The sequence below is a fragment of the Galeopterus variegatus genome, unplaced genomic scaffold (genome assembly GCF_000696425.1).
Source record: "Galeopterus variegatus unplaced genomic scaffold, G_variegatus-3.0.2 Scaffold203, whole genome shotgun sequence".
Classification (NCBI taxonomy): domain Eukaryota; kingdom Metazoa; phylum Chordata; class Mammalia; order Dermoptera; family Cynocephalidae; genus Galeopterus; species Galeopterus variegatus.
The window spans coordinates 572,385-585,484 of record NW_007726314.1 but is presented as its reverse complement, the minus strand read 5'-3'; the positions used below and the strand labels follow the sequence as shown (position 1 = coordinate 585,484).

Here is a 13,100-nt window from a genome sequence, read left to right as displayed (position 1 = left end):
AGCCAGTGAGCACACCGGCCATCCCTATATCGGATCCGAACCCGCGGCCTCAGCGCTATCAGTACCACACTCTCCCGAGTGAGCCACTGGCCCGGCCCATATAATCTTTTTTGAACAAAGGGTATATGTGATTAGGTACTAGAGTTGCATGTTATAAACTTTGTAATATTATTGGGTCTTTATTATAAGAGATGCCTTCTTAAAGAAATTCCAGCTGTGATGCTGTTAACAAAAGGAAACTATGACACATTCTGTGCTAGTGTGGTGAGTAAGTGTCCGTGGGTCAACCACACTGAATTGCCTACTCTGAATCTGTAATGGAAGGACAGTGTACCTGGTGTTGATGCTCTCCTTACTTACATGTATGATGGACATCATTGATAGCTTAATTTTTTTTTTTTTTTAAAAGATGACCAGTAAGGGGATCTTAACCCTTGACTTGGTGTTGTCAGCACCACGCTCAGCCAGTGAGCGAACCGGCCATCCCTATATGGGATCCGAACCCGGGCCCTTGGTGTTATCAGCACCGCACTCTCCCGAGTGAGCCACAGGCCGGCCCTGATAGCTTAATTTTGAAGTCTCATATCAGACCTCCTAATTTTCTACTTTGAGAGGAGATAAACTAAAAGCCTCTGCAGCAGAGAGAAAGGGAGAGCTGGACAAAGTGAAGTGATCAGAAGAGAAGTGGGAAAGTGTTAAGTTTCAGAAGACAAGAGGCCATCAGTAATGGCTTCACCTTGTGTCCCCCTGACCTACACTAGCTGTTCTCTGCACTCTGTTGTAGTTGGGGTTTTCTGAGAATTGGAGGTTCTCCTAAAGGTAGTGGTCTGGGAATTCTGATTTCGGATAGGGTAAGGTATATCTTTATTTATGGCAAAATATATTCACAATGTATTATGTGCATTGTCATAAAAGATTCATTGCTGGATCTATTCTGTTTGAAAGTACCCAGTTATAATTTATATACTATGTAATGCTGGTGTCAGTAAATTAATAGCAGTAAAGAACTTATTTTTTCTCTGGTGTCACTCTTGCCCTAGATAAGTAGGTTTTTTTCCCCAAGGTGTTTACAAATCATTTATTAGAAGTAGTATACACTTTTTCCCTAGTGTATTCTACTAGGTTGTACAATTTTTAGTTGTAACAATTTATGGTTGTAAGTTAGAGTTGTTACAGGAACAAGGATTCATAATTCTTCCTTTTTCACATTGAATTCTAAGTTGCAACAGGTATGTACAAAGCACCTGCCCTGTGTGAGCTATTCCGAGAGGACCAGTCTTGTCTGCCAGGAGTTGAGAGCCAGGTGGAAGAAAGGAAATGGTTACCCACATACCTCATATCTGTAACGTAAGGCAGGGCATCTGGGCAGTAAAACAGAGACTAGTATCTCTAGTCTGATGGCTCAAGGGAGCAAATCACTTTTCCAGACGTTTGAGATTGACTGAGAGTCCTTTTTGGCAAAAACATTCACTTGGTTTGTGTTACTCTTTCATCCTGCTGCTACTTTTGTTCTGGGAGTGCTGCTAATCAAGGGAGTTTGATACAAAGGCAGTAACATGCCATTCAGCAGTCCATCGATTGCCCAGTTGTCCCCCAGTAATTGAAAGTTACTGTCCACGTCTGCAGGTCAATTCTTAAGGTAACTAAATACTCAATAAAAAACTTTTCCAGAATTGGTTTTTGAGGGCTTGCCCGTGGCTCACTTGGGAGAGTGTGGTGCTGATAACACCAAGGCCACGGGTTCGGATCCCTATATAGGGATGGCCGGTTAGCTCACTTGGGAGAGCGTGGTGCTGACAACACCAAGTCAAGGGTTAAGATCCCCTTTCCAGTCATCTTTAAAAAAAAAAAAAAAAAAAAAGAATTGGTTTTAGTAGTGATCTAGCTATTTAAGGCACCATTTAACTCCCTACTCCCAATTTTTTTGATAATATTAGTTAACACTTAACATAGTGCTGTGTAGGTATCAGGTACTTTTCCAAGTTCTTTACATATATTTAATCCTCATATCAACCCTGAGGTAAGTACTATTTTATGCCCATTTTATAGACAAAAAACTAAGGCTAACTGACTTGTCCAGGTTACACAGCTAAGGAGAGGTAGAGTTCTTTGAACTAAGGCACTCTGGCTCCAGAGTCCATGCTCTTAACCAATAAACCATGACAAAATGGGATTTTTGGTGTTTCTCATGGGAGATGGCAGAATGGGATCTTTGGTGTTTCTCATAGGAGATGAAGAGCATGTCCTCTGTCTCTTGGGTCTGGCCACAGTCAGGTGGCATACCTGCAGGACCTACTTGGCAGTAGAAATAAAATATGTCAGTTGGAATCCCTCCTTCTAGCTTCCTCCTCCTTTCTTCGTAGTCCTTTTTGTGATGGTCACAGAGCAGTTTTGCATGTGACATTTACTGTCCAGTGCTTGGTTCTGCAGAGAACGTGGGATTGGCCTAATGCTGGGGTGGGGGGTGGGGAGTGTGTCTTCAGCCTGTTGCATTCAATACTGTTAAGCATGCTTTTTTTTCCCAGTGTGATATGGTTTGACTTAAGAAATGCTAATGGAAATAATTTTCAAGCACTATTAACTGAAAAATAAGGTGGTCTAATAAAACATTACTTTGGATTCCAGATGTATACAGCTGCCCCGAATATTCCACTCTGATGCAAGGGTGATTACTTTTATACATTTCAAGATATAAAAGCAATAACATAATTTTGACTTCTGTTCATTTATTTTATCCCCAGGAACTCTAAGGACTCTGCAATATGAATAATTCTCTGGAGAACACCATCTCCTTTGAAGAGTACATCCGAGTGAAGGCACGGTCTGTCCCGCAACACAGGATGAAGGAATTTCTGGACTCACTGGCCTCTAAGGGGCCAGAAGCCCTTCAGGAGTTCCAGCAGACAGCCACCACTACCATGGTGTACCAACAGGGTGGGAATTGCATTTACACAGACAGCACCGAAGTGGCTGGGTCTTTGCTTGAACTTGCCTGTCCAGTTACCACCAGTGTTCAGCCACAAACCCAGCAAGAACAGCAGATTCAGGTTCAGCAGCCACAGCAGGTTCAGGTAAAAGGGAAATGTTGAGTTGCTGCCTATTTAATATACTTTATTTACTGTCAGGGTTTTGTTTAGTAGGAGCATCACATCTATACAGAGTTAGAGGTTATTTTCACTCAGGGAAATCTTTGAAACTTTTTATTTAACACTAGGCTTTCATAGTTAATGTGGACTGAAAATATTTTCAACCATTGTAAACTGGAAAGACCACAAATATTTACTGTTTGCTTTGGAGAGTTGAACAGTATGGAAATTATAGGTCTTTGGATGTGAGAGCTGCGGTGGCTGTGGCTTCCCCTTAATCTGTATCTATCTGAGCAGAGACAGAACATAGGAGGGATAGTCTTGGCTCATTAGTGATCATCACTTAGTTGTGCGGTTTCATAAGTCAGATCACCTGTAGATTTCCAGGTCTGTGTTTGCTATTTATAAGCCTCAGGAAATAGTGCTGATTGATAATCTTACTGAAAGAGGAAAAACTAATATGTTTGCTGAGAAGGTAAAAGTTCTGCTCTTTAAGGGTCTTTGTGTGAAAGAACAGTCTCATCTAGTTACAAATGCTGTTTTCTTGTCACTGTCTATTATGGTTGAGTTTCATTTTTCTCTGGATATTTTTTACACCAAGAGGACAGGAAAGGGAGTGGAACACGATGGAGAGGCAGGAGTGTAGAAAGGTATGTCTGGTGAGATAGAAGGTTTGACTGTGGCCCCTTTGCCCCTCAGGAATGCAGGCAGGTATATTGAAAGGACATGGGCTCTGAAGCTGCAGTCCTGGGTTTAAATCTGATTTGACTGCTTATGTGTTGACATGATCTTAATCTTTTTAGCCCCAGTTTCTTCATCTGTCAAATAGGGATAATACCATTTAGTGAGACTGAACGAGATAATAGAAAAGAAAGCATCTGGCACATGGAGGGATGCACTATTGTGTATTCTAGTCTTTGTAGGGAAGAAAAGGTTGATAAAAGAAGGCCGACAATTGGCTAAAATTATTCTGCAGTTATTTACAACTTGGACTTCGTCTTTCATAGTATTAAAAAGAAGTTGGGAATTTGGTTTTGATGTGTTCTTTGAGACTTTATGTTCAAGATAACTGATCGAGATCATTTATTAATATCATCATCTTTCCTAAACCCCATGTAAGAAAATAATTCCTAACAGTGCTGGAAAAAAACAAATATCAAGAAATCACTAAATCTGAGAAATTGCTAAAAGAGAGTGAACAGGCAGAATTAGGTGACAGAGAAATTCATGTAGGAGAGAAATTCATGTAGGAGAGAACTTTGGGGGAAGATGGAGCCGTAATTGGGGTACTCTAAGCTGAGAAGTAGAGGAAACACAAAGTAGAAGAATATCCTGGGCAGTCTGAGACCTAATGTTAGGAAGTTGATCAAGGACTTTAAAACACACACATATGCATATGTGTACTTACAGCTCATGGAATGTTAGCGAGTTAGAGATATAATAATTCACTAATAATTGTCAGTGATTTTTGAGTAAGAATCATATCTTTTTTCCCTATGGATTTATATTTTGGTCAACTTATTAGGCTACTCTTTTTGTGTGGTTCCCTTCCCCACACAGAGTATCAGCTCTAATGCAAGTCATTAGTATAGGTAGAAGAAACTTCCTTAAAAAAAAAATTTCTTGCTTGAGGCTTTTTTGCCTTATTTCAGTAGTCCTAAAAGTCTTACCACAAATTTCTACCATACACGTGCTAATGAAATATGGTTTGTGGTATATGGTAAGTGTAAGAGTAGTTTTTTTCCCTCTATTTAAAATTAAAAATAAGTTTGTAGATTTAATTTAAATGAAGATCATAAATTGATTTTACTAATGTTACCGACATGAAAATTTGTTGACAATGTTAATAAATCTAAAGCTACCAAAATTATAAGGCAGACAGTATAAATTAAAATATGGCTAAAGGTACAACTTTATACAAGACTGAAAAAATATTTTCTTTCTGAATGACGTCAGACGCAAATATAGGCCTAGCAGTTACAAAATAACCGTACATATGTGTTGGTTTCTTGATCTCTTTTATATATCTATATGTACTTAGTTTAAAAGTACAATTTTTGAAACTAAAAATAATAAATGAGACACAGAGGTTGAGTCATATTCTGAAAGCAGGCTTTTGCACTCAAGTTTTTATGACTCGAGCCTGTGCTCTTAGCTAGCATTTCGTTTTTTGTTCTTTTCGTTTTGATTTTGTTTGCTAGCTGGCTGGTATGGGGATCCGAACATTTGACCTTGGTTAACTAGTATTTCTAATACACAAAAAACTCCTACGAACTAGAAAATTTTAGTAGAAAAACAAAATAGATAGTTCACGTAAGAAGAAATACAGATGGTGCTAATAAGTATATCAAAAAATGCTTCATACTACTGGTGATTATGGAAATGTAAATTTTAAAAATGAAATACCATATTTCATTTATTAGATGGGAAAATATTTTAAAGATTTCACCTAGGTGGGCAAGATTATGAGAGGATAAATAAGTGTAACTTTATTGGAAGTGAATTTGGCAACATTTGTTCAGTGTTAAGTATATATACTTTAGGCCTTGCACTTATGTACAGATATAAATGTATATAAGAATATTCATTGCTGCGTTGTTATAGTAGTGACATTGGAAACAAGCCTTTCTTTTCAGTGAAAGAAATGGCAAATAATGGTACAAGTGTAGTGTATTGTCCTATGCAGCCAGAAGAATGAGGTAGATCTATGCAATTGACAGGTGAGGATGTTTAACAGAGTGAGTGTCAAAACCAGTTTAGTATCATCCTAGTTTTTAGCATATATAGAATGTAATGGTCCTTGAATGGTAATAATAAAACCTAAAACAATAATCGTGCTGGAGAATGGGGTGCTAAGGAAGAGAGCTTGATCTTTTTAATTAAACATGAACTACTTTTGTAATTTTTTTTTTTTTTATTTTATCAATATACAATGTAGTTGATTTTCGTGTCCCTTTACGGATTCCTCCCTTCCCCCTCCTTCTCCCCCCTCCCACCCATCAACATCATATCTGTTCACTTGTGTTCACTTGTCTTAAATTCAAGGAATTGTGATTGTGTCTTCTTCCCCTCCAGTTTGTTTGTGTATTTATTTATTTTTAGCTTCCACAAATAAGTGAGAACATATGGTATTTCTCTTCCTGTACCTGACTTATTTCACTTAATATAACTTTTTCTAAGTCCATCCATGTTGCTGCAAATGGTAGTATTTCATTCTTTTTTATAGCAGAGTAGAATTCCATTGTGTAGATATACCACATTTTCCATATCCCCTCATCTGATGCTGGATATTTGGGCTGGTTCCAATTCTTGGCTATTGTAAATAGTGCTTCAGTGAACATTGGAGTACAGGTATCCCTTCGACATGATGATTTCCATTCCTCTGGGTATATTCCCAGTAGTGGAATAGCTGGGTCATATGGTAGATCTATCTGTAATTGTTTGAGGAACCTCCAAACCATTTTTCCATAAAGGCTGCACCATTTTGTAGTCCCACCAACAGTGTAGGAGGGTTCCTTTTTCTCTGCAACCTCATCAGCATTTATCATTCTCAGTCTTTTGGATATTAGCCATCCTAACTGGAGTGAGATGGTATCTCAGTGTGGTTTATTTATTTATTGAGCGGTAAGGGGATCTTAACCCTTGACTTAATGTTGTCAGCTGCACGCTCTCCCAACCGGCCATCCCTATATAGGGATCCGAACCCTTGGCCTTACTTATCAGCACCACATTCTCCCAAGTGAGCCACTGGCCTGCCCTCTCAGTGTGGTTTTGATTTGCATTTCCTGAATGCTGAGTGATGCTGAGTATTTTTTCGTGTGTTTGTTGGCCATTTGTATATCTTCCTTTAAGAAATGTCTATTCAGGGCCGGCCCAGTGGCGCACTGCTACAGTGCGCCGCTTGGGAGTGCAGCGGCGCTCCTGCTGAGGGTTCGGATCCCACATACAGACCGGCGGCTCACTGGCTGAGCGAGCTGCGGGCGCAATACCGAGGGTTGCGATCCCGTTGCCGGTCCAGTACGGGCGCAGCACTGAGGGTTGCGATCCGTTGCCAGTCACGAAAAAGGACAAAAAGGAAAAAAAAATAAAGAAGAAATGTCTATTCAGCTCATTTGCTCATTTTTTAATTGGGTTACGTGTTTTTTTGCTGTAAAGTTGTTTGAGTTCCTTATGTATTCTGGATATTAATCCTTTGTCAGATGTATATTTTGCAAATATTTTCTCCCACTTTGTTGGTTGTCTTTTAACTCTGTTAATTGTTTCTTTTGCTGTGCAGAAGCTTTTTAGTTTGATATAATCCCATTTGTTTATTGTTCCTTTCTTTGGTTTCCTGTGCTTTTGGGGTCATATTCATGAAGTCTGTACCCAATCCTACTTTCTGGAGTGTTTCCCCTATGTTTTCTTTAAGGAGTTTTATTGTTTCAGGGTGTATATTTAATTCTTTAATCCATTTTGAGTTGATTTTGGTATATGGTGAGAGGTATGGTTCTAGTTTCATTCTTCTGCATATGGATAACCAGTTTCCCCAGCACCATTTGCTGAAGAGGCAGTCTCTTCCCCAAAGTGTTGCTTAGAGATATTTTGCTAGAACTTATAGGTATAGGGCAGTGATTCTTAATCTTTTCTCCCTGCCCCAGATATCTCCATATGTCCATGTGTATGTATAAAGCCCTTTGCTAGATTCTTGGACACAGCAATGAACAAGACAAAGTTCCCTGTCTCTGTAGAGCATATGCTCTAGTTGTGGGGAGATAGGTGATACATAAGATAAGAAAAACCTGTGCATGCATAGTGATTAAAAAAGAAAAACAAAGCAGATAGGATGGGCAAGGTAAGCCTCATTGTGCAGGTGATATTTGAGTTAAAACCAGAGAAGGTTGGGAAGTGAGTCATGTGGTTATCTGAGTAAAGAGCATTCGGCTGGTGTAACTAAAGTGAACTGAGTGAATGGATGAGACCAGAGAGGTGACACATGTGTGTACTGAAATATATGGCTGAACAGAACTGCCTCCTGAAACAACCTAAAGGTTAAAAGGCCCTTTGCTCCATGGTAGCACATACCAACCTAACCCTTTTGATAAGAATAAAAATTATGCCTGTATTAATGTTATTTGAAAAAGAATTTACCACCTTGACGCTGTTTTCTAGATTTCTTTTATTTAAAAAATAGTGGCAAAATTAGACTGCTTTTTAGAAACCATCTGTCATCACTCCAGAGAGTTTGAACTGCCCCTTCTTTTGACTTCCTCATCTGTCCAGTCTAGAAGCAGCACATAGTAATTTTGTCCTTAAAAAATAGATTTAGTGAATTGGTGAAGAAAAAGGTATACGTCAAGGCTAGTTAGAAGAGTAGCATAGGTCTCTTTAGGGTGAGAGAGTCACCTTCTGAAGGCAAGAAAAAGAACTCCTATTTAAATGCCCTGATAGTAGGTACAATACTGGGAAAGGCCCAAATTCTTTGTTGCTGGCAGGTCTGCCTGAGCATTCCATTTGGAACCTCCCTTTTAGAGTCCTTCTGAGATGGGTACTTCTTAAAGCATCTACGAGGAGTAAATGTGTGTGCCAGAGAAAAGTCTCTGATGGTGAATGCCAGGGGTGAAGTTTCACTTGGCACCCATAGAATTGCTTATTTCTTCTCTGCCCTTCCACAGGGTAGGAACTGAGGCTTCACACAGGCTTTTTGGTTAGTGGGGCCCCACCAGGGTTTGTTTGCTAAATGAAAGATGCTTTGGAGAAGGGGACTTCACAGCACTTGCTCCTTTTGTTGCTAGAACTAAAGAGCTGAAGACTCCAGTGGTTCTTGCATTTCTCCTTGTCATTTGTCATCCCCATTTCTGTCCCTCTTTTTCTTCTTGCTCTTGCACATTCCCCTCCATACTGGGACAGTCCCTGACTCCTCAACACAGTGTAGAATTGCTGAGAGTGAGGGAGGAGGTAATCAAAATGCAGACTTGGCTCTTAGACAAACATGAGTTCAAGGTGTGCCTCTGCTACTTGAGATATGTCATCTTAGACGAGTGACTTAACCACTTTAAATCCACTTACTTATCTACAAAATGGAAATAAAAGAATTTATGTTGTGGTTACTTTGAAGCTTATATAAAATACTTCCTTAGTTCTGTTAGTGTTTTTTTTTTTTTTTTTTGTGGTGGTTGCTGGTAAGGGGATCCAAACCCTTGACCTTGATGTTAGGACACCATGGTCTAACCAACTGAGCTAACCAGCCAGCACCTCTCTTAGTTCTGAGCACACTGCCTACCCTAGCACATAGTAAGTCCTCAATAAATAATGGCTGCTGCTCTGCACCGCACCCCCCAGTTCCATTCCTAGTACAGATTAACATTTTTTTTTTTTTTTTGTCCTTTTTGAGACTGGCCGCACTGCGCTCAGCCAGTGAGCGCTGTGAGCGCAGCGGTCATCCCTATATAGGATCTGAACCCGCGGCGGGAGCACTGCTGCGCTCCCAGTGCCGCTCTCTTCCGAGTGCACCACGGGCTCGGCCCCAGATTAACATTATAAATAGGTACTGCCACCCAGAGGGTTAGTGTGTTTTGGCAGTTTACCATTTTTTTTTACAGATGCAGTTCAAATCTGTTGTACCCCTCTGTGAACACACCCCTCTCCCAGGGTGAATGAATACTGTTTTGAAATTTTAAATTTGATGTGATCCTTTCTGTATCCATTTGTTTTTTTAGTTATAAATATCAGATAATCCCACCTCTCTTCCTAGTTTACTCAGAAAAAATTGACTAAAGGATTTATGGAAGGGTGAGGGAATGAATGGTCCTTAGCAGGCTACACAGCCAAGAACAGGACTCAGGTCACATTGCTAGCCTGCTCTGGCAGAGACCTTCAGCTCCACCCCTGGGCACAGATCCCCATGCTACCACAGTCTCTCAGTGGGACTTTTGCCATCCTGCTCCATTTCTGACATGTTCTTCCACTCTCACCAGAACATGGAGGCTCTGGTTCCTGCTGCTTCATGTTGTTCCCTTCTGAGTCCAAGTTTCATACAGTGTGTCTAATTTGGGAAGCTGTGGTCACATGGCTGCACTCCAGCTGCAGGAAAGGTTGGGAAAGTGATTCTGACTTCTGCCTTGGGGAGGCAGTGCTCATAATATGGTGTGTTATGCAAACATGGGTTTGCAGCCAAACACAGGACTTAAATCAGCTATTTTCTTATTGGTACTTTGTGAGCTGATTGGGATTCTGATTATCATTTAAGATTGGTGAACCATTTATTACTGCCTTTTCTGGCCCTTCATGTCCAGTCTTTTACCCACATTTATCTCTTCCCTGACCATGTTTCTAAGTTCCTTTATATAATAGGAATTTGGAAAATGTTTCAGATTTGGATAAAGACTTTATCACTTTCTTTTTTTTTTTTTTTTCCTTTTTTCGTGTCCGGCAACGGATCGCAACCCTCAGTGTCGCACCCATACCGGACCGGGACCGGCAACGGGATCGCAACCCTCGGTGCTGCATCCGCCCCTCGCTCAGCCAGTGAGCGGGAACCGGTCTGTATGTGGGATCCGAACCCTCAGCGGGAGCACCGCCGCACTCCCAAGCAGCGCACTGTAGCAGTGCGCCACCGGGCCGGCCCAAGACTTTACCACTTTCTGAGAAGCATATTTGAGCAGTAAAATTCTACCAAGATCCCTAAGGTTTTACTGACTCTTGTTAAAAGGTACAGATTAGTTTGGATCTCAGGTGCTGTGATTCTTTACCTCGTGGGGCACTCTTCTGGTATACTGAGTACTATCCTCAGTGGTCCCTCCTCAGTGGGACTCAGAACATGAAATAAAATGTGAGCCACATATGTTACTTTAAGTTCCGTAGTAGCCTCTTTAAAAAAGGGGCGGGGGGGGGGAGAAACAGGTGAAATTAATTTTAAAAACATTTACCGTTTTTTTTGTACAAATCTTTGAAGTCTGGTGTGTTTCTTGCACTTATGGCACATTGTAATTTGGACTAGCTACTTTTCAGGTAATTGCTAACTACAAGTAACTAGTGGGCATTGAACAAGTGTAGCTTTAAAGAAAATGTGAGAGAAGAGTTGTTTCTTCTCTTGTGGAAATATGAAAGTAATTTCTTTGAAATTGCTATTTGTGAGGTAGAATTTGGAAATCCAACATACTCACTGCTCCAGCATGTTCTCCTTTAAATATGGTGGTGGTTTTTACACTTAGCCAAAAAGAAAGAAACAAGTGAAAACTCAAGAAGTGGTATTAGGTACACATTATTTTCAGTTTCAGTGATTATTTGGGAGAAGAAATTCCTACTAGGGTCAATACACATGCTAACTTCATGGTTTAGTATGTATGCATCCCCCACTCCACCCCCAACTACTCATTGATTCCTTAGTTGGATGGCTTAGTCCTTGTGTTGAGCTCTGGATTACTTAGGTTCTATATGACACTGAAGGAAAAGAAATATATTATTCATTGCAGACTAGTTAGGAACATAGACAGATGAAGTCCAATAAAACTTCTAGACTGGTGGTTATCAAACTAGGGTGCATCAGAATCACATGGAGGGCTTCTTAAAACACAAATAGCCAGACCTCGCTATCAGATTTCTGATTCAGTAGGTCAGGGGTGAGGTCTGAGAATTTGCATTTCTAGCAGATTCCCAGGTCAGTGCTGATCTGTGGACCACACTTAGACACAGTTTCTCAAAAAGTTACTTGATGGGCCAGCCCGGTGGTGCACTCGGTAGAGTGCAGAGCTTGGGAGTGCGACGGCGCTCCCGCCGAGGGTTCGGATCCCATATAGAGACCGGTCCGCTCACTGGTTGAGCGCGGTGCGGGTGCGATACCGAGGGTTGCAATCCCGTTGCCGGTCGCGGTACGGGCGCGACACCGAGGGTTGCGATCCCGTTACTGGTCACGAAAAAAGACAAAAAGGAAAAAAAAAAGTTACTTGATGATATACTCAAAATAAATAATCTAGAAAAGAAGTCATGAGAATAAAAGAAACAGTAGAAGCAGCTCAAATGAGATCTAATCCCAGTTTGGTAACTTTATAAGAAGACATAGAAAGCAGTCTGACCAGATTGAAATAGAAAGTCAAAATGCTTCAAGAAAATTAACACTGTGTATATTATATGATTGAGAGCCCAGAAGTAGAGCCACTAGTACTCTGTTTCTTCTGATGAACAGAAAAACAAAAGGCAATTTAAAAAACTCTTGAGGGCCGGCCCATGGCTCGCTTGGGAGAGCGTGGTGCAAGTCAAGGGTTAAGATCCCCTTACCTGTCATCTTTTTAAAAACAAACAGGGGCCGGCCCGTGGCACACTCGGGAGAGTGCGGCGCTGGGAGCGCAGCGACACTCCCGCCACGGGTTCGGATCCTACATAGGACTAGCCGGTGCGCTCTCTGGCTGAGCGTGGTGCGGGCGACACCACACCAAGGGTTGTGATCCCCTTACCGGTCACGAAAAAAACAAAACAAAAAAAACTCTGGAAAAGGGGGTAGGGGTGGGGGAAGGCTTTATGATGAAAAAGTATGATTCCGAAGCAAGTCATGGCTGTCTATGTTGGGATGCTGCACTTTAGGAGGCTGTGCACAGGAAGCCCTGCAGAACTGAGGACCTGAGCCATCCTCTCCCTCGGAGTTGGCAAGGTGCCCGCCACCTCAGGCAGTATTCCAGCCTGAGGAAGGAAGAAGTGAAGATATCCCTCCTCTTTAAGGATTCATTTCAGAAACTGCTCACTGTACTTCTCCTTAAACCGCATTGGCCAGATCCTCACCATCTGGTCAGACCAGCAGCCAGGGGAAGCTTGAAAATGTGGTCTTTATACAACGTGGAAGAAACATTTAAAAACAGCTAAATATCTGACTATGTGTTATTAAAAGAAGAAGGGGCTATCAGGAATTTCTGTCACACTACCTATCAGAGCTGCTGCGAAGATAAAGGAGATAACACACGTGTCAAAAAAGTATGATTCAGATGTGAAAACTAAAATATAGAGTGATTTATGAGGGATTGATAGAGGATAAGAAACAGTGTTTTT

The 13,100-nt window shown here is 41.0% G+C and overlaps 1 protein-coding gene across 4 annotated transcripts in view; it reads left to right on the top strand.

The window, feature by feature from the left end:
* Positions 1-13,100, top strand: part of QRICH1 (glutamine-rich 1) — a 46,551-nt gene that overhangs the window by 8,920 nt on the left and 24,531 nt on the right. For all 4 annotated transcript variants that reach the window (XM_008565775.1, XM_008565776.1, XM_008565777.1 and 1 more), the window contains one exon: positions 2,742-3,071. In XM_008565775.1, coding sequence (XP_008563997.1) covers positions 2,763-3,071 — 309 coding nt within the window. In that variant the 5' untranslated portion in view covers positions 2,742-2,762. The remainder of the gene's footprint in view (positions 1-2,741; positions 3,072-13,100) is intronic.